This window comes from Geotrypetes seraphini, chromosome 13, assembly GCF_902459505.1.
Source record: "Geotrypetes seraphini chromosome 13, aGeoSer1.1, whole genome shotgun sequence".
Lineage (NCBI taxonomy): Eukaryota > Metazoa > Chordata > Amphibia > Gymnophiona > Dermophiidae > Geotrypetes > Geotrypetes seraphini.
The window spans coordinates 35,094,325-35,119,621 of NC_047096.1; the positions used below are offsets into that span (position 1 = coordinate 35,094,325).

The 25,297-nt window shown below is 42.2% G+C and overlaps 1 protein-coding gene across 1 annotated transcript in view; it reads left to right on the plus strand.

The window, feature by feature from the left end:
* Positions 1–11,391: 11,391 nt before the first annotated feature.
* LOC117347597 (NF-kappa-B inhibitor delta-like) overlaps positions 11,392–25,297 on the plus strand; it is a 46,633-nt gene continuing 32,727 nt past the window's right edge. Inside the window, exons 1-2 of the mRNA XM_033918714.1 lie at positions 11,392–11,523; positions 12,786–12,932. Of these exons, the coding sequence (XP_033774605.1) occupies positions 11,392–11,523; positions 12,786–12,932 (279 nt within the window). The remainder of the gene's footprint in view (positions 11,524–12,785; positions 12,933–25,297) is intronic.

Sequence of the window (25,297 nt, forward strand, 5' to 3'; positions counted from 1 at the left end):
AGAGCACCTAGAGGTGCTTAACCTAGGCACAGATTAAAGAATCAGGCCCATACTGTTGGTACATATTTTATGAAATAAAATTATATCCTTGCTCCACCCTAACTCTTCTCCTGAGCTTGCCTATTGTGAAAGTAATTACCCACTTGCAGTGAAATTACTTTTAGGCATGTTAGGGTTTTTAATTGATGTCCGCTGTGGTAAAAGATCAGACACTCATATTCCTATGAGTTTCAGAGCTTTTACCGCAGCGACTGGCGATAAAAAATCCTAATGTGGCTTGATAAAAGGGGGCCTTTATAAAAGCACATTTGGGCGCATAAAACATCACTTTAGACGAAAACTGGTTTATAAAATTGCCCTCTAAATGTAGTCTTTATCCAATTTATTCACAAAAAAAATTAAAGATTTGAATCCTTCAAATTGTTTTTCTTTATAGATTTAGGGCCTCTTTTACATAGCCCTGAAGCCCATAGAGATTTAAAGGGCTTCGGGGCTGTTGCCGCGCGGCTTTGTAAAACAGGCCCTTAGGCTGTGAAATCATTAAGCACTCTTGTCAAGCATTTGAAGTTGTTTCTCAGCCCCATTTCAAAGGCGTTTCCTGATGCTGGAGGCCTTTTTTTTTTTTTTTGTAGTTCAAAACTGATTGGAACTAGTTACTAGATGCATTGAATAACCAAAGGTTTAAGACTGGAGAGACACTTTAGTGGCTTACTGTGGCAGAAAAACCCAGCAAAGAAATTACATAGGATTTTTCCAGCTGCATTTGTAATCTACATAGTGACAATCGCCATTTTTGTATAGGCTACTTAGTGCCATGATAGGAGAGGGGTAGCTTCCATTGAGTAAGCCTGGCAAAATGCCCAAGGTTGCCCAATGGTAGGGGCCACCTGCAGCTGAACCCTCCCTTTCACATGTCGAGGTCCGGTACTTCCCTACCTCTGCACTCAGCTATTTACGCGCCCGTTGGTTCCTCCACAGGTACAGCATCAGATTCAGTGCTAAAGGCTGCCTCTGGCCAGTGGGATCTATCCTCTGCTGTGTCCTGCCATGCTGATGCAACTTCCTATGGGCAGGACACAGCAGAAGAAAGGTCCCACCAGTGAGAGAGGCAACTTTTAGTGCTGTCTCTGTTGCCGTAGCTGTTGAGGACCCATCAGCCAAGTAAGTAGCTGAGCACCAGGGAGGGGAGAAGTGCTGGAGCTGAGGGGTGCCAAACCCAGGGAAGCACTTGTACTGGTGGGGCAGCCATAAGTCAGGAGAAATGGCCGTGGCACATCCTCACATTTGGCGCTCAAACTATGGCGATTATCAGCTGTGTATATCATTTCACGCTCTGTAAGATCTCACAGCATTGATCTGTCATTTTTAATGTTTTGTATGTGAATTTCTTTCTGGGTTATTCTCTCTCATTTATCAATAAAGGTTTTTGCTTGCAGCTGTTTAAGTGTTTTATTTTGGAACACATTTGACCGATCTCACACCATTGATCAAAAACACACAACTGGTCTTGAATAACCGTTGCTCCAGTTTCTATCCAAAGAAACAAGAGACACAGAAAGGCCAAGGCAAAATAAGAGTTCCAGAAGAAAGAAACAGCTAGTTGAATTAGCCAGTGGCTGTGCAACAACATTTATTAACACAGCAGCCATTGAAAGTAGTGTGGCAATGTTATCTTACCGTTTAGTTGTTTAAGTAGCTGCCCGACAAGTTTTGCCAATCAATGCCAGCATCAGGAGCACAATCAGCTTTGGTTGCTAGGACATATATCATATGAAAGAAGAGTTGGGGTTGATTGCAACTGGTGATCTTAATGAGGCCAAACAGGTAAAATGGAACTGCAAAAGCTGAAGTGACATTTGGGTGCATAAGGGAGCGGAATGGCCAGCAACAAAGGAGGTGATAGCACAAATCTCTAGTGAGATCTCATTTGGAGTACTTAATATAATTCTGGAGATAACATCCTCAAAATGATTTGTAGAGCATGGAGTCCGTACAGATGATGGCTACTAAAATGTTTAGCAGTCTTTGTCATAAAGCATTTAAAGATCTATATAATTATACTTTGGAAGAAAAGCAGGAGAGGAGAGATAGTGAAATACTTCTTGAGCCAAAAATACAGAGGAAGCAGGCCTTTGTCAAATAAAAGGAAGCTCTGGAAAATGGGTCATAGGATGAGGGTGAACGGGGATAGACTCGGGAGTAATTTAAGAAAATATTTCTTTATGAAGAGGTTAGTGGATGCATGGAATAGTCTTTCAGTAGAGATGGTGGAAATGAGAAATGGACCTAAATTCAAGAAAATGGTATAGTGAGGGTGAGAGGCGCCCAGGACTGTGGAGCAACCCGCCCCCCTCACACCTGCTCCTTTGATCTCGCCTGACGTGCACCCCCTCTTCCCTTCCCCCGTACCTCTAGTCGAAGATGTTGCTCACGGCAGTCAACAACGTTCTCCTCACAACCCCGTCGGCTCTCCCTGTGATGTCAATTCCTTTGCACAGTGCCTGGAAGTGATGTCAGCGGGAGAGCCAACGGGGGTCGCAAAGAGCACGTTGTTGACTGCCGTGAGCAACAACTTCAACTAGAGGTATGGGGGAAGGGAAGGGGGCGCACGTGGAGGGGAGGAATGGGAAGAGGCAGGGGCGGAGAGATGGAGGGGTGTCGGCGCCCCACCAACATGTCGTCCGGTGTACACCACTCCCCTTGCCCCGCTCCCCTTAGTATGCCACTGACAAGCGCAGAAGTTCTCTGAGAGAAAGAAAAGGATTTTAGCTGGCATATTAGCTGGCATGGATGGGCATATTGGATAGGCCCTGTAGTCATTTTTGCCATCAAGTTCTGTTTTACTCACCTCCTAAAGGAAGACAAGATAACTCTCTGGCAACTGGACTCTCCCAGTTTACATAAGAAGAACACTCAGTACACTCAGTGATGCATACAAACAGTTGAAAAATCCTACAGGTTTTTTCAAATAATTAGTTTTTAATACCTTCCAAAAAGAATAGTAGGATTTGGCTAGGGGAATAAGAGGACTCAACCAAGCGTTCATTTTCCCTGCCTGGAAAGCAAACGTTCTTTCATGAAATCTCTTATATCAAACGGATTTTAAAGATGGATACATAAACATGTTGTTATTTTGAGTATTCCTATTAGAATTGTATACTTTAAACGGAGAGGAAAGATATTCAGGAACTAAGCCAAATAATGCCTTAAAACAGATACATCCAAATTTAAACAAAATTCTCGCCTCAAAAGGCAACCAATGTAACTTTTGCTAAAAAGGACTCGCATGATCAAACTTTCTTAGACCAAAGATCAAGCGGACTGCCGTATTTTGTATTAAACGCAACTTGTAACAAATCTTTTTATGAGTCCCTAAATATATTATGTTACAGTAATCAAAGACTGATAGAATGGAAGTCTGAACTACTAATCAGTATCACCTAGGCAATTCCGGTCCTCGAGAGCCGGAGCCAGGTCAGGTTTTCAGGATATCCGCAATGAATATATATGAGATGGATTTGCATGCACTGCCTCCTTGAGATGCAAATCTATCTCATGCATGTTTATTGTGGATATCCTGAAAACCTGATCTGGCTCTGGCTCTCGAGGACCGGAAATGCCTACCCCTGACCTATGGGAATCCTCTCTCTTTGGCAGGTCTAGCCAGCCAGAGCTCCTGGGCTTCCTCAGCACACTTAACTTCTCCCTCTCAGAATTAATCTCAAGGGCTACCCTTAATAAAGAAAGGGAAACACTCCTTGACAGTAGCAAGTCTCTTAGCCCATCTTCCGTTACATCAACAAGCACGCAAACATTTAGGGCTCCTTTTACTAAGCTGCGATAGCGGTTTTAGGGTGCATTTAGCACACGCTAAATTGTCCCATGTCCTAGATCAGTGGTCTCAAACTCAAACCCTTTGCAGGGCCGCATTTTGGATTTGTAGATACTTGGAGGGCCTCAGAAAAAATAGTTAATGTCTTATTAAAGAAATGGCAATTTTGCATGGGGTAAAACTCTTTATAGTTTATAAATCTTTCCTTTTGGCTAAGTCTTAATAATAATATTGTAATTTATAGCTAAAGAGACATATGATCAAGAAACTGTTTTATTTTACTTTTGTGATTATGATAAACATACCGAGGGCCTCAAAATAGTACCTGGCGGGCCGCATGTGGCCCCCGGGCCGCGTGTTTGAGACCACTGTGCTAGATGCTAACGCCAGCATTGAGCCGGCGTTAGTTCTAGCCACGTAGCGCGGGTTTAGCGCGCGCTAAAATTCTGTGCACGTTAAAAACGCTATCGCAGCTTAGTAAAAGGAGCCCTTACAAGCAGAAACTTCCTCATTATAAATATAGAGGAATTTTGGGGGGAGGGCTGATAGAAAAGAAATGGCTGCAGTGTTATTGCAGGGAAATATCTGTACTGGGAATAATAATACCATGTCCAGTGGTGTATCGTGTTTCATCAAAGTAAATAGGAATTACTGTTAATTCTGTCTCAGAAAACTGAATTTTTCCTGGCTGTGATATTTGGGGGGGGGAACTGATGTATGAGTTATCCAAAGAACATTCTGTATCGGGCTGTGCAAGTACATTTTTGGTTGTGTTTCATTGATAAGGTTTTTTCATTTTGTTCACATCTTTCTTGATGCACACAATTATTTAATCAAACAAAAGCACTGTTTTAAAATCAAGGTGCTTACTTCATATAACTCTTAATTATAACCAGAAATCAATTTCTTTCCAGCTATTTAAGCAACCTTATTTGCATTTTATCAGACCCTCAGTGGCACCACTCAGGACTCAAACATCTCATTGTCCTAAGCTTTACGTGTCAGCTCGTCACTGGGTCCTATGATATTCTTCATAGAGCTTAATTTTTATATCTATATGTTTTTTTAAACTTTTCTTCTATTTATAAATGAATACTTAGCTTAAAATTGTGGCTAAGTCTTCTTGGCTCGAGATGTCAGCATTAGTTAGGGGTGTCAAAGCCGACATGTTTCGCCTAGATCGCTTTTTCAAGGCTCCATCCCTTGCTGTATTCTTCTACTGCCGCTGCCCTCGGTGCCTGCAACAACTAAAACAAACACTGACCCAGCACCAGCATCACTAAAGACTATACACAGCCCAACATCTCCACCTCCGGAGCTCAGGACAATGAGATGTTTGAGTCCTGAGTGGTGCCACTGAGGGTCTGATAAAATGCAAATAAGGTTACATAGCTGGAAAGAAATTGATTTCTGGTTATAATTAAGGGCACAATTATTTAATGACACACAAACTAAAATATTTTACTGAGTACTAATAGCAACTCATTGTATAGGCTGGCTGACAGTACCACCCCTCTCACAGCTGCCTAAACCTCCATAGTTGACTTTATAAAAGGCACCCTCCCCTGGGCTTCCCTCTATTCTATGCAGCTCCTTAGCTCTCTTTATCTAACAAGATCCCTGGGGTCCAAATGGAGAAGGAATGCTCCTCAATAACTTCTTATACTGCCTTCTTCCCCCCCCCCCCCCCCCACCACACACACTTCGGTGCTATATTGCAGAATTGCACTAGCCAATCATTCCTCTCCTATTTTGACCATAAGAATAAGGTAAGTTAAGGGGGATTGTAATAGAATGGGAGAGGTGGAATGGAAGTCTAGAAGACTTTTTTTAAATGTTTGAGTTTAAGCCTTAAGGATGGACAGGCAGGCTACTTTGTCTGAGTTTTACAAGCCATATTGGTTCTCTAAAGACAGTGGTCTCAAACTCGTGGCCCACCTATGAGCATCAGAGCATTTACCTCGCTGGTCCATGGTAGAAACCTCTACCACGGCTTTGTAAAAGAAGCCCATTGTTTGCCCTTTTAGCAAGCAAAATTTAGCTATTGGCTTCGCAAATAGCTAATTTCAGTGCAAGATTAAACTTTTGTGAGACTTAATGCAAACTTGTAGTTAATGAATGACTCCCATGCCATACGGTGGGGCCCTATTACTAAGCTGCAGTAAAAAGTGGCTTTAGCGCAGTGTATCGTAAACTGTGTGCCATGGCAGATTCCAGATGTGTCATGAGATGCTGGCGATGAGGAGAGGTGCTGGCACCAGCTGACTGCTTATAGAATGTGCCTCTCGCAGCCGGCGCAGTGTCTCTCCTCCTTTCCAGCGCCTGTTCCTTCTCCTCACCTCTCCTTCTGCAGAACACCCCCACACCCCCACACACCAGTGGTAATAGGAGACTCAGGGCCGTGGCTGGAGGACATCCGCGCATGCATGGACATTGATATGATGTCATCACATCAATATCCATGCATTTCCGGGTGCCTTCCAGCCGTGGCTGCGAGATTAGTGTGCCACACCTTAAAAAGTTTGTGACACACTGCCTTAGCACATCCTTAAGTGGGTCATTCCCACATGCTAAAGTCATTTTACTGCACTAATTTTCACGTTAGCATGTGGCCATCTATTTTGCACCTATTGCCATCTATTTTGCAGGCAGTAAGGGCTCCCATGCTAATCATGTGCTAATCAGTTAGCAAGCAACATTGTAGCTGCACTAACCAATAAGTGAAGAACTTGCCCACTCTCCACCCCAGCACTAAAAATTAAATTTTATTTTTTAGCATATGGGTTGTTGTTGTTGTTAGGTGCCATCAACTCACGTTCAAGTCCTAGCGACTTAATGAATTGCGGATCTAAAAAGAAATTGGTTTTGTGCTAGTCCAGAAAGGTCCTCCAGCGTCATGTCCTTCTCCAATGATAAGAACATATGAATTGCCACTGCTGGGTCAGACCAGTGGTCCATCCTGCCCAGTAGTCCGCTCACGCGGTGGCCCTCAGGTCAAAGACCAGTGCTCTAAATGAGTCCAGCCTCACCTGCGTACATTCCAGTTTAGCAGGAACTTGTCCAACTTTGTTTTGAAACCCTGAAGTTCCCTTATAACAGATTCCAGAAGAGCGTTCCAGTTTTCTCTCTGGGTGAAGAAGAATTTCCTTATGTTTGTACGGAATCTATCCCCTTTCAACTTTAGAGAGTGCCCTTTCGTTCTCCCTACCTTAGAAAGGGTGAACAGTCTGTCTTTATCTACTACTAGCTGATGCCCCGGCGTTGCACGGGTATTTAATTATAGCAATAACAGTGTAAATGGATTCAAATAAAGATACTTTATAGTGGTGAATGAAATTATTTTTTTACAGCTTAATAAAAAGTACAATATTCAAATTATAATGTGAAATATTTGACAAAATGAATACAATACAACTAACGCAAAACGTGATTATAAACAACAATTTTAGTTTCACCTCCTGGAGCAAGAACATATAAATTCTTGGGTGAACCCACCCTTGAGCAAGCAACATAGAGTTGTGGGCCGCGAGACCCCCAGAACATATCACCCCAGGTAGTGAGGGATCTGCATACCAAGTTTCGTTCAAATCGGTCAAGCCGTTTTTGAATTACAGTGAGAATGGCAGCTTTTTACATATTTTCCATTGACATGAATGGATGAAATCTGATTTTCTGTTTGTAGCTCCGCCCACGTGTGCAGGTGGGCCGCGATACCCCCAGAACATATCACCCCAGGTAGTGAGGGATCTGTATACCAAGTTTCGTTCAAATCGGTCAAGCCGTTTTTGAATTACTGTGAGAATGGCAGCTTTTTACATTTTTTTCCATTGACATGAATGGGTGAAATCTGATTTTATGTTTGTAGCTCCGCCCACGTGTGCAGGTGGGCCGCGAGACCCCCAGAACATATCATCCCAGGTAGTGAGGGATCTGCATACCAAGTTTCGTTCAAATCGGTCAAGCCGTTTTTGCATGATCGCGGCACATACACACACACATACATACACACATACATACCTCCGATTTTATATATATAGAAGTCTATTCCCTTCAGTATTTTGAACGTTTCGATCAAGTCCCCTCTCAGTCTCCTCTTTTCAAGGGAGAAATGCCCAGTTTCTTCAATCTCTCACTGTACGGCAACTCCTCCAGTCCCTTAACCATTTTAGTCACTCTTCTCTGGACCCTTTCGAGTAGTACTGTGTCCTTCTTCATGTACGGCGACCAGTGCTGGACGCAGTATTCCAGGTGAGGGAGCACCATGGCCCGGTACAGTGGCATGATAACCCTCTCTGATCTGTTCGTGATCCACTTTTTAATCATTCCTAGCATTCTGTACACCCTTTTCGCCACCGCCACACATTGCATAGACGGCTTCATCGACATGTCGATCAGAACTCCCAAGTCTCTTTCCTGGGAGGTCTCTCCAAGTACAGCCCCGGACATCCTGTATTCGTGCATGAAATTTTTGTTACCGACATGCATCACCTTACACTTATCCACGTTGAACCTCATTTGCCATGTCGCAGCCCATTTCTCAAGCATGTTTATGTCACGTTGCAGATCTTTGGAATCCTCCTGCGTCTTCACTACTCTGAATAGCTTAGTATCATCCGCAAATTTAATCACCTCGCTCGTCGTACCAATTTCCAGATCGTTTATAAAGATATTGAAGAGCACAGGTCCAAGCACCGAGCCCTACGGCACCCCACTGGTGACGCTCTTCCAGTCCGAGTATTGTCCATTTATCCCCACTCTCTGTTTCCTATGCTCCAGCCAGTTTTTGATCCACGTGAGTATTTCACCCTTGATTCCATGACTCGCAATCTTCCGAAGTAGTCGTTCATGTGGAACCTTGTCGAACACCTTGTGAAAATCCAGATAAACAATGTCAACTGGATCGCCCTTGTCTTTCCGCCTGTTTACCCCCTCGAAGAAGTGCAGTAAGTTCGTCAGACAAGATCTGCCTTTGCTGAAGCCGTGCTGGCTGGTCCTCATCAGACCGTCCGTCAAGGTGATTAATGATGCGGTCCTTTATCAGTGCTTCTACCATCTTTCCCGGTACCGAGGTCAGACTCACCGGTCTGTAGTTTCCCAGATCTCCTCTCAAACCCTTTTTGAAGATCGGTGTAACATTTGCCACCTTCCAGTCTTCCAGAATCTTCCCCGATTTGATTGACAGGTTGGCTATTAGTTGAAGCAATTCAGCTATAGTCCCTTTCAGTTCCTTGATGACCCTTGGATGGATGCCATCCGGTCCCGGAGATTTATAGCTCTTTAGCCTATCAATCTGTCTGTATACTTCTTCTAGACTGACCATCAGCCCTGTCAGTTTCCCGTCTTCGTTTCGGTTCCGGTATGTTGCATATATCCTCTTCAGTAAATACAGATGCAAAAAATGTGTTCAGTTTTTCAGAGATTTCTTTATCTTCCTTTAGTACTCCCTTTATTCCATGGTCATCCAACGGCCCCACCGCTTCCTTCGTGGGTCGTTTCCCATTAATGTATCGAAAGAACGGCTTGAAGTTTTTCGCCTCCTTGGCTATTTTTTCCTCGTAGTCTCTTTTGGCTCCTTTTACCGCCTTATGGCACCTACGTTGATGTTGTTTGTGCTTATTCCAGTTTCCATTCCATTTTTTCTCTTCTAAACTAAACTAAACCTCACGTTTATATACCACATCATCTCCATGGATGTGGAGCTCAGCACGGTTTAAAAGAACATAAAATAAAGGAAGAGAAGGACTGTGTGCCCAAAATAAGACCATCGTAACTTCATCATCTGGGCTTCAAGTGACATAGCCGGTTTGATCTCTTCCAGATTCAATTTGTTAGTTCTTCTGGTGGCCCACGGCACACCTAAAATCCTTCTCCAGCACCAAAGCTCAAATGAGTCAATCTTCTTTCTGTCTTGTTTCCATAGTGTCCGGCTTTTGCATGTGGGTAGCACATGCAAATCCCAAAATTACCTTGGCACGCCTTAGTGCACCCCGTGGTAAGGAATTTTAAGCTGCAGTAAACACCATTAGCACTTACTGTAGCTTAATAATATGGCTCCTATGTAAGCAGCTCATTAGCTGTGAATGTATAATTAATCTACACATGAGGAAGACTTTATGGACCCCAAAGAATTGAACTACACCTCAATTAAATGTACAGAGTTTTTGAAATAGTTAATAGAAAAGATATGGGGGTCTTTTGCTAAAATTTATTAAGCTGTTAACAGGGGAATTAGCACATGCTGTTAGGGGCTGATTCTACAAATGGCGTCCCAATTGTAGGTGGTGATAGACATCCAGCTGCCATCTCACCAGCCAATCGGATGCATGTTTTAAAAATATACATGCCGCGAAGGATGCTTACATTATAGGGGGTCTGACTTGCAGTTACGGTGGCATCTAGGCACACGTACTGATGCCAAAGGCCAGCATGGGCAGAGTTTCCACCGGAAGTGGCCTTGGGCATTTCTAAGCATCCCTATGCATTTCCGTAGGCTCGAGACCAATGCCCTAAATGCTGTAAATGCTGTAAAATGCTGGCCTACATTTAAGGCGCCTGTTAGATAAAAAAGATGTGATTCTCTAAAGGACGCCGACGCTTGATTAAGATGTGATTGGCATTCACTTCTTAGGTGGCCACCAAGATCAACATCCTTTAGAGAATCAGGCCCTTAGTGCACAAGAGTTAATGCAGTGTCTTGACATTCAGCTTGGTCTAATTTCTACATTAACTGCAATAGCATGGAATGGGGCAAAGAATAAGTGTGGACTGTGCCTTGGAGTTAAGAAATAGTAACTTATACTATAGTACAACTCTCAACAAAAGGAATGGAGGAAGAAAACTCAACTTTTATGAAAAACTACTCCACTTGAATACCTGCTCTGACATAGCATAGAAAATCAAAATTTAATGGAGAAAAAAGCCTCAGATGTGAAGAGACCAATCAAAGTAGCTCTACTCCTTAGATATCACTGGCTCGAAAACCCTCCAAAATGCTGTGGAAAACAACCAAACAGACACCTATTAGTAGCCCCTCCCAATTGATATCTGTGTGGTCATTTCACCCTCGTTGTTTTCCACAGCGTTCTGGAGGTTTTTTGAGTTACTGTGATGGCTCTCTTCTCGTCTGAGGCTTTTTGCTCCATTAAATTTTGATTTCTGTGCTATGCCAGAGCAGCTATTCAAGTGGAGTAGTTTTTCATAAAAGTTGATACTATAGTACCATTTATTAACTGTCAACACAGCCCATAAAATGCTACCTCAACAGATGGTGTTAACTGAATCCATACTATCTGTAATGCAGTTAATATGTGTTAAGTGCACTGATATCATGTTAATTGCATGGAGTCAGCCCCCTTCCCCCAACAGAAGCTATAGTGGGTTCCAAGCCTTCCTCAAGCTGAAGAACACATAGCCTACAGTTGGGCTTTGGGACCTCATCCCCAATTTCTGTACTGGAGCTCTAAATGTCTAACCCCCAGTCCTGTATGCTGCATACACATGAAGTCACACAAGTGGTGCTTGCTAGCCATAATTATCCTAGTGATTGTAGTGGGCATACCATGACCAATATCTTTTGCTGTCTTAGAATTCTTCACATATGTGCTGCTAAAGGTATGAGAGAATTTTCATTGGCAGCTGCAGAACGTATGGCAGACCTGAGGAGACTTGATGTGAAGGAACACAAAGGCAAGGTAAGGCAAACAATCTGCCTCTAAAGAGACAACAGTGGCACTGAATGAAACTAGAGCTATTATAGACAAATAGTAATCGACAAGTTCCTCAAGTCAGAAGGTGAAGTACCCACAACTATGCTCTGCCCACATCAACTATTAGGGCTCCTTTTATCAAGGCGCGCTATGGGGGTTAGCGCGACGGACATTTCATCACGCGCTAACTCCCACGGCAGCCTAAAATTCTAATGCCTCGTCAATGGAGGCGTTAGGTACTAGCGCGGCAGGTGGTTTAACGCGCGGTATTCTGCGCGTTAAACTGCTACCGCGCCTTTGTAAAAGGACCCCTTAGTTATTAGCGCACAGCCATTAAACAAAATTGGCATGTCAGCACTTTTACTGACACCTATTTTGTGGGCAGTGAGGCCCAGATTCCATAAAATGCGCCAAAAGTTAGCCGCCTAGATCGGTGCCTCTAGCTCATTTAGGCACCCAACATAATTATTTAAAAAGCTTAATTAGTGCTGATGACAAGCAATTAAGTCAAAAACCAAAAACAGAGGAAAAAAACCCAATATTGGAAGCATGAAAAATCAAAATTCAAAATAATATACAACACGCTTACCAAAGGCATGTAATATATACTGTCACTGTTTATAATAAACTTTTCATATAGGAAGAATTTGTGCTCAGAGACATAGAGGAAAAAGGGGAATAAAATTCCCCCAAAAACCTCACCACCCAATCATTGCATCTCTTCCAAAAATACAGTATTAATAAAGCTGTGTTAAATCTTATAACAAGTAGCAAGCACTTATCTTATATTATTTCTTTGGCCCCAACGTGCCACATTTTGATTCTTCTTCAGGAAGCCGAATGATAAGGCTGATAAGAGCAAAAGTCTTATGCTGTTGGGTGTCAGTCTCTCAAAAAGTGAACACAGTCTTGCAGAGGGAAAATCTTTTTTCGCTGCTCGAAGCTAAGAGGGAAGTGGCAACTTAGAAGAAATGAAAGAGGGAAGTGGCAACTTAGAAGTAACCAATTTATTGAGGCTTGAGTTTCTGAGGGCCATCTTCAGTGAATGAGCATGGTCAGCAGGTACCTGGCTCACTCAATTTACCTGCATGAAAAGTCAGTTTCCTATCATTCACCCCCAGAGAGCACCAGTCTCGTGAATTCCAGAATGTCCCCTTAAAAGGCACAAAATCTCGATTCCTCCATGAAGCAGCATGCTATTGTTGTTCAATGCTAACGCAGAACAGATTTTCTTGTACTGCTTTCAGACCCCTCTCTTGGTCGCCGTTACCGCCAGGCAACCAGCCATCGTGCGTGATCTGATCTTAGCCGGAGCTGATGTTCATGCAGTAGATAATAAAGGGCAATCTGCTTTACACCTTGCTGCAACCTACGGATATCCTGAAGTTATCCAGGTATGGAAGTGGCATTGTTTATATCAAAAGCAAATACAGTGATGCCTTGGAATTGGAACTTAATCCGTTCCAGAACCCCGTTCGAGTTCCAAAGTGTTCGAGTTCCAAAACAATTTTTCCCATTGAAACTGATTAATCCGTTGAAACAGGATTAATCCGTTCCTGGGTCCCACAAACTCAAATTTTAACAGGAAATACACCAGATTTTAACGTAAAATATTAACAAATATTGCAAAGCAGCATTCAGATTGTGGAGCACAAACACACACATACAATGTGCAGGGCGTTCGGATTCCAAAGCAGAGTTCGGATTCCGAGACAAAATTTGCTACAAAAAAAAGTTTGGATTCCAAAACGTTCGAGTTCTGGGGCATTCGGATTCCAAGGTACCTCTGTATTTTAATAACTGCAGTACCAACATACGCATGATTTTTAAGCACTATAAAAAAAAAGAACTTGAATCATTTATTTATAATGCATATTCCTTATGATCAGTATAGAGCAGAGTTTCTCAACTCAATCCTGGAGTAACCTCTTGCCAATCAGGTTTTCTGGATATCCACAATGAATATGCATGACAATGTTTTTTGCATATAATGGAGACAGATGTATGTAAATCAAGTTTATGCATATTCATTGTGGATATCCAGAAAACCTGACTGGCAAGAGGGTACTCCAGGACTAAGTTGAGAAACACTAGTATAGAGTACCCCAAAATAAGGGTAAAATTCAAAATCTTTTCTAGGTGGAACCTCATATGCAATGGGATTTTCCAGTTGAGAAAATGTTGAGTGCTCTATAGGGTGATCATAGATTCCAAGATTCAGGACTCCTTTTACAAAGGCGCACTAGCGGTTTAACGCGCGTAATACCGCATGCTAAACCGCCGGCCACGCTAGCCACTACTGCCTCCTCTTGAGCAGGCGGTAGTTTTAGGCCAGCGCAAGGGGTTAACGCGTGATGAAAAGTCGCGTGCGTTAACCCCGCTAGCGCGACTTGATAAAAGGCGCCCTCAGTCTGTCACCTGATGTAGGATGAAAGCAAAAGGTGAAAGTATAGCCAGTAGTTTGGACTCCTGACTCCTGAAGCAGTGTTAACAAAACATGCAGATCATGTCAGGTTCTGGTAGAGGATTTTAATGTTTTTAAAGGCAATTGATAACTTTTATAAACAGAGATTGTCTTGACCTTGGGACCTATGATTATGTGATAGAGCAGTGGTTCTTAAACCTGTCCTGGGGGACCCCCAGCCAGTCGGGTTTTCAAAACATCCTAATGAATATGCATGAGTGAGATTTGCCTATAAACTAGATAGTAGGACAGGTTTAAGAACTACTGTGATAGAGCATTCAGTGTTGTCCAAACTGAAAACCCGCCATTGCAAAAAGCGTTAGAACCATAGTGTGAGTACGATTGAGTTTTGTGGTCCATTCAGAGTACTTCATTACTGAAATAACATGTTTTATGAGATGGGCCTCTCTAACAAAGGTTTTAGAGTTATTGGTACAATGCTTCAATATGTCATCCACATTATGGGTGATTGAACCATTCATGATCCAGCAATGGATCTCAATTAATTAGATGGTCCATTTTTTCTTTGAGCCAATGCTAAGTACACTTGTTTGAACAAATCACCCTCCTTTTTTAAAAAAGTTTCAAGTTTCAAGTTTTGTTAAAATTTTGATGTATCGCAATATGATTAATTCAAAGTGATTTACAATTAAAAACAGGGTCTTAATTATTAACTAAAACCAACACAAACGGACCTGACGTACCAATACATAAGGGAAGTAGAGAGAACTACAATAAGTATAGTAAAGGATACATACAAGGAAAATACAAATGAAGGGTAAGAAAGTTTAAAAGTATTTATAAAAGTATAGTAGAAAATTAACTTATAAAATACTTACAAAATACTTTTATTGACTTTCAATACAGTACAAACAGGAGAACCCCTCTTACCACATGCAACTCCTCACCCCCTTATGCACCTTCAAGATCACTAAGATCAGCCAATCAAAACTGTCTCAAAATTCCTTCTTATCACAAAACTGTTCATGAACATGTTCGCAATGCCACTTTTTCAGTGAAAGGTCCCCAACTTTGGAATTCTCTACTATCAACACTAAGGGCTCCTTTTACAAAGCTGCGTTGGCAGCTTTAGCGCATGCAACTTTTAATCACGCGCTAACCCCCATGCTAGCCGAAAAATTACCGCCTGCTCAAGAGGAGGTGGTAGCGGCTAGCGCGGCCGGCGGTTTAGCGCACGCTATCACTTGCGTTAAACCGCTATCGCGCCTTCGTAAAAGGAGCCCTAAGACTTCAAACTTACATCGATAAATTTAAAACTGATTTAAAAACATTCCTTTTTCAAGATGCATACGATCAATATAACTGCATTGGAGGTGTTATCATAAAATGCAGTTACCTTGATGCTCTTTCCCACCCTCTATCCTGTCTAAATTTGTAGTTCACCCTTTTACCCTCACTTTCGTGTCGTTGTTTTTTTAAAATTTTGGGTTCATCTTCAGCTTGGAAAAGAGATGGCTGAGGGGAGATATGATTGAAGTCTTCAAAATCCTGAGTGGAGTAGGACGGGTAGAAATGGATCGATTTTGCGCTCCGTCAAAAATTACAAAGAATAGGGGACACTCGATGAAGTTACAGGGAAATACTTTTAAAACCAATGTGGTAAGAGCGGATAGCGTAGCTAGTTTTAAGAAAGGTTTGGACAAGTTCCTGGAGGAAAAGTCCATAGTCTGTTATTGAGAAAGACACAGAGGAAGCCACTGCTTGCCCTGTATCAGTAGCATGGGATATTGCTACACCTTGGGTTTTGGCCAGGTTCTAGTGACCTGGATTGGCCACCGTGAGAATGGACTACTGGGCTTGATGGACCATTGGTCTGACCCAATAAGGCTATTCTTATGTTCTTATCGTCATCACTTGACCCAGCATTTATAGATTGTAAGCCTCCGAAAAGGTACACCCTTGGCGCGGGATAGAAAGATTTAAATAAACTTGGAAGCTTGTATTGCAGCCTCATTTTAGCATGGTCTTAGGCAGCAGATAAGATGAAAAAGACCTAAATTGTAAGGGCAATTCTGTGGATGCAATGGGAGAAAAACTTTGGAGCTCTTCCTTGTGGTATGAAGCAATATGATCGCACGCACACATCATTCTGAAGGGTGTACAATCCACAAATTTTGGAGTAGAAGTCCGTACGGATATCTTGTTATCTTGCTGCTGCTTGAGTGTTTGCCAGGTACTTGTGCCTTGGATTGTCCACTGTGAAAAAAGGATACTTGGACTAGATGGACCATTAGTCTGACCCGGTAAGGCTATTCTTATGTACCTGGTGAATAGGCTTCAAAACAATGATCATGGCTGCATGTCCACCAGTTAAGTAGTAGTGAGGCTCAGAGACATGCATGGTAAACTGAGACCTCAGACTGCCAAGTTTATGTTTATTAAAATCTTTATATACCACTTATGCAGCCAAAAAAGGATCAAAGCGGTTTACATCACAACTCAATCAAATTTGTGAAAAGAACTCCATTAAAAATAGAAAAGAATTAATATTTCTAAGACATATTATCATATTACAACTAAAATTAATATATAAAAAATATCAAATTATATAAATATAAATTAATACAAATTAATGCAGACTGCAGTCCCAGATTCAATTACTCAACTTAAAATGTGCCTTTAGATGTCTTTTAAAAATTTGAAATGATTCATCCTTTCTTATCTCTACTGGTAAATTCTTGCGTTAATGGGTTTAACACGCGCGACTTTTCATCACGTGCTAACCCCTGCGCTGGCTGAAAAACTACCGCCTGCTCAAGAGGAGGCGGTAGCGGCTAGCGTGGCTGTCAGTTTAGCGCACGCTATTACGCGCGTTAAACCGCTAGCACAGCTTTGTAAAAGGAGCCCTAAATTTAAAAAAATGCACCATTTCTAGTCGAGGCCAGATGAGCCTTCGAGATATGGGGAACAGCTACTCTATTCCAAGTTTCCAAGTTTCCAAGTTTATTAAGTATTTTGATTTATCGCCTTTTCAAAATTCAAGGCGATGTACAGATAAATAAAAATTTTTGGTAACATACTTACAATTATTAAATAAAACAAACGATTATCTTAAATACATATATTACAGTACATTTAGAGGGTATTTCTACAAATTATAGTGAGACAAAAGGAAAGTTATTTAATGGTTACATTCAGTATTAAAATCATTAATTAAAATCTTCAATTCAGGGGAAAAACAATAGGAAGGGAGACGAAGACAATTGACCTATTAAATTAAGAATGCGAAGAGAAAAAAAAAAAAAATTAATCATTAAAGGCATCTATAAATAGAAAACTTTTAAGTTCATTTAAAGATCTCAATAAACACCTAGGTGCTTAGAACAACACTAGGTTAGAAACATATGACAGCTGTAACTCAAACAATGTCCTATGTGCCAACATCAGAATCTTAAACTAATTCTAAATTCTAAATTCCATTGGTAACCAATGGAACTTCACATATAAAGGAGTTACATGACCTAACAACTAAATTGCAGCATTTTGTACTGTTTGTAAACGTTTCAGCTGCCCTGCTGTTATTCCTGCATATACCAAATTACCATAGTCCAAAAGCATGAATTAAAGAATGTAATGATTTCTCATCCCAAAAAATCTCAAATAGCCCTAAGTTGTCTTAATGCCCCAAATCCTTTCGCAACTACAGATGAGACCTGCTCTTCAAAATTCAAATGACAATCAATTATAATTCCCAAATACTTAAAACTATCTACCATCTGTATATGATAGTGGTGTAATGAAAGATCTAATTGTGGTGTTACCTTATCACCAGAGATACAACCTGCTGCTGTTTTTGACATATTCAATACAAGTCATTTTTGACATATTCACATTCTGTGCCAAATATCACCCAAGACCCACCTATATACTCTTATAAGAAGCTTTCGAGTGTCAATCAGTCCTTTGAAAAGCTAATGAAATTGCTGTTTCTGAAAGGAGAAAAGAGTTGATGAGAGTTAAATAGCCGTTGACTGAGAATATGAATTATTTTGCTGAACAAGCAAAAATCACTTCAAGTGATCCTATTACCTGAAATCATTTCAACTAACAGGAAAAGCTTATACAAAGCATTATGACAAACATTGCCATCATAGGGTGAAAGCAAACAGCACTTGAGCTTGCATAAGGCACACCTTATAGCAATGTATGATTGCCTGTGAAACAGGTGCCACTCATATTCCTCTCCAGGACCACCAGGAGCTTGGCTTTACATGCTTTTGGAAGTCTCACCTTACTGAACACATGGTACCAAACTGAACCCAATCCCTCTATCACAGGGGTTCTCAACTCAATCCTTGGGACACAGTCAGAATTTCAGAATAACCACAATGAATATGCATGAGATAAATTTGGATACACTACCTCCATTGTATGAAAATCTAAGTCATGCAAAGTCATTGTGGTTATCTTGAAAAGTTGTGTGTGTCTTGACCAAGGACTAGATTGAGAACCACTGCTTTAGAACAGGGCTTGTGCTGGTGTGATGAGTTAGCCCACCAAAATCTAGAAACTGCTTTTGCTCTAGGTTTATATACCATGTCATGTATCTCCCAAGACCTCCATTGGATGCAAATTCACATGAATATTCATTGTGGATATCTGGAAAACCTGGTTGGCTTAGTGTGTCCTGAGAACTGGGTTGAGAACTGCTTCTCTGGTATAAGCAAAGTAGTTTGCATCAGGGATCTTAAAGTCCCTCCTTGAGGGCCGCGATCCAGTCGGGTTTTCAGGATTTCCCCGATGACTATGCATTGAAAGCAGTGCATGCACATCGATCTCATGCATATTCATTGTGGAAATCCTGAAAACCCGACTGGATTGCGGCCTTCAAGGAGGGACTTTGAGACCCCTGGCATACATTGATCAGCAGGTACTTTCTCTGTCTTTAGTGCAGTGGTTCCCAAACCTGGTCCTGGTGGCACCCCAGGACCTCCATTGGATACAAATTTCTCATGAATACACAGTCTTCTAAGCTTTTGTACCTGGGGCAAAGGAGGATTAAGTGACTTATGCAGGGTCAAAAGGAGCTGCAATGGGAATGGAACGCAGCTCCCCAGGTTTTCAGCCCACCGCACTAACCATTAGGCTACTTCTCCATTTAACTGGAAAAATGGCACTGCAGAGCTATGTTGCCTAAAGCTTTTTTGGAGGGCTGACCTGCAAACAAGATTTCAGTGCAGCTTAAGAGGGCACAAATGGATTGAAACCCTTTGCCATAAAGTCCTAATAGTCACATTGATGTGGTAATACTTACAAGTAGATGGGTGTCCTTTCAACTTAGGTGCTTTTACTGTGCAGCTTAAACCAAGCCCCATAAAGTTAATGGTTGACTCACTGTACACTTAAAATAGCATTCCTTTCAGTAACGTCAACAGAGTTATACAATTCTGTAGCACCCTTCTAATGTCCCATGCAACTAAACATGTCCTGCAGCTGCATAAAGACCCCTAAGGATGTGTGCTTGATGTAACTGTATTGAGGCTACTGTCTATTTGTCCATCTGAGAAAATCTTTACAAAATCTCTCATTTTACACCTTAAGCTAGTTTGGGTTCCAGATGAGTTTTTCATTCACTTGAGATTAGCAGTGAAGCAATGCAAAGCTACAGTCAATATTTGCCCTGGATAGATGGTATTTTAGCCGCAGAAAGGCAGTGCTAAGCAGTGAGTACCAATGTTTGCAAAACCTTGGCATGAGTTCAGAAGAGCATTCCAGTCTAGAAAGTGAGGGTGTGCAGCTGCACGGTTAATCTGCAGCAAAACTTGGGCAAGAGCTGGTGGTGAATGTTATTGTATCAGAAGCGTGAATATGTGCGTGTGTGCATGCATTATATATACATTTATGTACCAGGTGCAAGGCATGTTTATGCTGTCAGCTCCCTTATACTTTCCATACATATAAATCTTTTTTTCAGCACAATTGATCAGAAATGTCAAAAAAATATCAAAAATAGTAGTCTAAAATATGCTGAGAGACCTGGAAACTTAATGAGACATGAAGGGGAATTTTCAAAACATACTTTTAAGTCCTATTTTCAAAAATGCCTATTTTCAAAAGGCAAACCACTATATGTCTAGAATTTTTTTTTTTTTTTTTTTTAAATCCACTATCTGGGCATCCAGGCCACTGGGATGCCCAGATCACCAGGACGTCTATCTTTATACCACATTTTCAACAAAAATTTTGTCCAAATCCCAAAAGCCCAGAACAAGACCATTTGGACGTGGGAAGGGCCAGTCGTGTAATGGACTGGCCACCCAGACAGGGCAACATAGCAGTGGGGCACCTTAGAGAGCACTGCTGTGAACGTCATATAAAGGGTGCCAGATATACATCTCACCAGAACTCCCATATAGGTTATGGTGAGTCCCCCAAAACCTACCATAACCCACCTGTCTACATCACGAATAGCCCTTATGGCTGCAGGTGACACTTATATGGTGGTAGAGTAGGGTTTGTGGTTAATATAGTGGTTAAAGTAGCTTATGGGATTTACTACTTCTCTCTATAGTTCACTGGCCCACCCACCAGACTACTTAAGACACCTGTGTGCAGCTCTACTAGGCTTTCCTATACCAGGTGCTAATGTTCTGGAGACAGATATGTGTGTTTGTATTCTGACCTATGTATGGTGGAATTGTGTCAGTGAGCACTGGGGGAGTGTGGGGTTTTCTTACCCTGATGCATGCAGTGATCATCTGCTCAGTTTGGGCACCTTTGTGGCACTTGGACCCTTCTAAAACAGGTCTAGTTCCAAACGTACAAGTTCTGTCCAGGATGTCTTGCAAAATGTTTGATTATCACTGCAAGATGTCCATGTATAACCCACCCTTGAGACTGCCCAAAGCCTGCCCATAACACACCTCTGCCATGCCCATGTCATGCTCTGAATGTACAGAGGCTGGAGCACCTTGCTAGATGTAAAGAAAGACTGTTTTGATTATTGGCACCTGTGGGCAGGGTTTATGTCGCCTGGGCCAATCCTGCCCCATTCTGGACCCAGCTGGCCTGCCGGACAGGCGGGCTTGGCACCCATCCATCTGGACAACGTGAAAGGTATGAGGAAGGGGGGTGGGGGGTCATGGGGTTGGCCGGGGGGTCGCGGGTCGGCGGGGGGGGCCGATCAGGGTTCTGGGGAGACAGTCATTGGGGGGAGGGGGGTTGTGTCGAGGGCAGGAGGGCCTGGGATCCCTCCTGCCCGTATTGTAGTGGGGGGTGGGGAGTAGGGGGTCGCCGGGGCCAGGAGGGCTTGGGCTCCCTCCTGGCCCAATCCTGTCGGGAGGGTCGCCGGGGCCAGGAGAGCTTGGGCTCTCTCCTGACCCGTTCCTGTCGGAGAGGGGTCGCAGAGGCCAGGAGGGTTTGGGCTCCCTCCTGGCCATATCGAGTCAGGGGGGGCACGATAGCCGAGGCAAGAGGGCTTGGGCTCCCTCTTGCCCAAATGTTGTCGGGGGGGGGAGGGGGGTTCACGGTTCGACATGGTAGGAGGGCTTGGGCACCCTCCTGCCTGGATCGTTGTGTGGGGGGGGGGGAATTCTGTAACCGGTGTTGTTTTTGACAGACACCGGTTACAGAATCCAGCTTTTAGGCGAAGGACTGGCTCCTCCTTCACCTAAAAGCCCTTCTGTTGGACGTTTGGGGCTTAGGCATTTTTTTGGTTCATTATGGCCAAAAAGTGTAGACGTCGTGGGGGTGTATTTGTAGACGTAGTGGTGATCTGGGCGTTTAGTAGAGGCAGGCCATAATCAAAACAAGGACATTTGTTTTGGTTATGGACACTTTCCCTGCTTCTGCTTTGAACGTTTAAGGACCCAAAAGGGACTTAGATGGTTTTTTTGATTATGCCCCTCCACGTATTTAAAAGTTTCAAGTTTTTTTTAAATTTCTTATACCGCCTAATCATACCTTCAAGGCGGTGTACAAAAAAATACTAAAATGATGTATCACAGTAAGTTAACAAAACAATTAAATACGAAACTGGGAGATAGACAATGTTTAGTAAAATGGACAAACTGGAATAAAGGGAAGAAGGATTGGAACTACAATTGATAGAGAGAAAAAGAACATTTATGGGAAGAACAAAAGGAAGGTAAAAAAACCTTTCCAGAAACTGGATCGCCCTTAAAAGGGCAGTTTGCGTGTCAAATGCATCGAGAAATAAGAATGTCTTTAACTTTCAAAAGGCAAGATGCATTTTTACACAATGCAAGTATAGGCATGTTCTGGGGTGAAGTTAGGTTGGAACGCAGGAAGAGTCACAAAGTGCAATCATTTTTTAGAAACTTTGTACAGTTGCACAGCCCCAAGCTTCAGTCTAGCTTTAATTTCTGCTAGTTTACTCCTTGTGTTTTATAAAGGTGCCTGTGGGACTCATTTTCAAAGGAGAAAAAGTCCAAGAAATGGCATAAAGTGGCATTTGGACATTTTGTTTGCTAAAATGTCCAAATTGCCATTTTTGAAACACATTTTTAGATGGTTTTCTATGCTGTTTGTCTCTAGTGTGTCTCAAGGGGGCATGTTTTGGACAGGATTAGGGCAGATTTATGATTTGGGCATTTTTCTGCAATCCCCTCCAGGGATTCAAGACCAAATTCGACAAGTTCCTGCTGAACCGGAATGTACGCAGGTAGGGCTAGTCTCAGGGCGCTGGTCTTTGACCAGAGGGCCGCCGTGTAAGTGGACTGCTGGTCATGATGGACCACTGGTCTGACCCAGCAGCGGCAATTCTTATGTTCTTATGCAGAAAATGTCCAGGACAAAACTTAGACGTTTGAGGCTAGACCTGTTTCACTAGCAAATAAGTTCCCAAAAGATGGCCACCCTCCCAAATATCTGCATGAAACAGTGCATATCTGTCTCTATGACAGCTGCAGATACTATGGCCAGTCCTAATATAACAGCAAGCAGGTCTCTGGCATAGTCTGGTGGGCAGTGCAGCAGCAGTCCCAGGCCCATAATCTACTCTAACTAGTAAACATGTGGTAGCAAGTGTGAGCCCACCCAAAACCAACAAGGTGACATCTTCAGGCAAAAGGGCTACTGGGATGGTATACAGTTGGGTACAGTAGGGTTTTTGGTGAGTTTTGGAGAGCTTACCATACCATACAATATAAGGTTATTGTGAGTTTGTATGTGAAATTTACTACAGTTCTCCCTAGGTTGCTCTGCTGGGATGTCTGTGTTGCCAGTCCGCTAAGAATGTTAGCCTCTCCTATGCCCCGATGGCTGATTTTTGGGCAATTTTCATTTGGATGGGGTTTTTTTTTGTTTGTTGTTTTTACCAAAAATGGTTCAAAAAGACAGATACATTGAGAACAAACGCATCTAGAAAATGGTCAGTTCCCAAACAAAAAGGCATTTTTCTGTTTTGAAAATGGCTATTTTCTGTACTGGATTTTTGAATGTTTTTCCCCAAAACGTCCAAAATAGGATTTAGATGTCATATTGAAAATACCCCTTCAAGTGTCCTTATAAAACAGGATAAAAGAAGGTGCTTTCTTACCTTACACACGCAAAATATCTGGCCCATTAAAAAAAAAGAAAAAAAGGCCCCTACCGCCGATAATGGCCCTCCCCAACAACCCCCAATGAATGCGGCACTGGGATTCCCCCCCCCTACACACACACACAAAAAAGAAAATTGGCAGGAGGGATGCCCATTCCTTCCAGCCATGCCATCCCCACCACCCACATGAGAGAAAATTGGCAGGAGCGAATGATCTATTGGGTTTGCATGCAAACTTGGTAGTGCATCGATCGTTGGGCCACAATTGGCCAACAGCATTCCAGTCGATATTACCGCCTGACTTTAGTGCTTCTAGCCCTTAGTTAATTAGGCATGATTCTGTATTGGGCACCTGTGATTGACATAGAATGTATGCGTAACTTTAAGTGCCAATCCTTTTTACAGAATCTGTCCCTTACTTTGTTGGCTCACGCTAAAAACCTCTAGAGCAGCTAGGTATGTTTTTTGGGATCCTTTACAATTGAAATTTTTTTTTAGTGAATAAACAAATTAAGGGTAATTTAGATAATGTGGAATTTGCTACTTCCTGAATATTTTAGTCATTTCAGCATAGGAAGAAATTAGTTCAGATCTGAGATATTGCTGTCTGTAACTAGCCATTTGTAAAATGTTTCTTTACTATTCTACTTGAATTTGTGGAATGTTTCCTGTGATGTGGATTTAAAATATTTAGATTTCCTGTATGGTGGCTTGTATTTTTCTTCTTTTTCTTTAAAGTTATTGTCTATTATGGTGAAATTTCAATTAAAAAATCCAGGCCTCCAACCTGGAACTGGGTAAGTTCGCATCTCTGTGCTCTGCAGGTCAAACTGATGGAATGCACGCCTTCCCCATTAATTTCCTATTGTCTGATTTTTCTAACTTGATAAATGGTCAGTCGACATATTGTAAAGACTGTTCTAGAAATCTGCTTATAAGCAAGTGCAAGTCCAAATTTCCTCACTTTCTAAGCTGAAAAGAAATTCTACTTTTCCCCCCAATATTTAATTTTATAGCAGAATCAGTCCATTGAGGGCTCATTTTACTAAGGTGCGCTAGCGGTTATAGCCCACGCTGCATTGCTGCATGCGCTAGATGCTAATGCCACCATTGAGGCGGCGTTAGTTCTTGGCGCGTAGCACGTGGTTAGCGTGCGCGGCAGTGCAGCGCACGCTAAAAACGTTAGCGCACCTTAGTAAAAGGAGCCCTAAGTTTCTGTTCAAATGTCTTTATAGGAACCCGTATCCAAAACAAAAAGAACATATTAAAAAAATCATACAACACGGGGAAGAGACTTTCCATTACAAATAGGAAAAAAAAAGCCACTAACACAATAAACCATAAGAATTAGCCCAGATTGGCAAAAGCCTCTACAGGCTGCCAAATTGCATAAATCTCCTTTTTTTTTTCTACTGCATTAGCCTTCTTTGCTGCGAACTAGCCAAATTCCAGATGATGTTAATTTTCAGAGCCAGCATTTACTTTCAGTTCCTTCTCTTAAGGTTATCAATACGCGCCGCCAATATATCTTCTCTGTAACAGCTCCACAACTATGGAGCTCTCGTCCCATTCGTCTAAGGGAAGAACGCTTGCTAGACCGCTTACTCTTCTAGCAAGAACGCTTGCTAGAAGAGTAAGCTGAAATGCTTTCTTTTTAAAGATGCTTTCAACTGACAGTACTCTTGTCTTGATTCATTTCTTAGCGCCTGTCGTGAGACTTTACTTTTTGTTACCCTTCCTTTTCTTCTTTCCCTTTTTGTCTTATCTTCTCT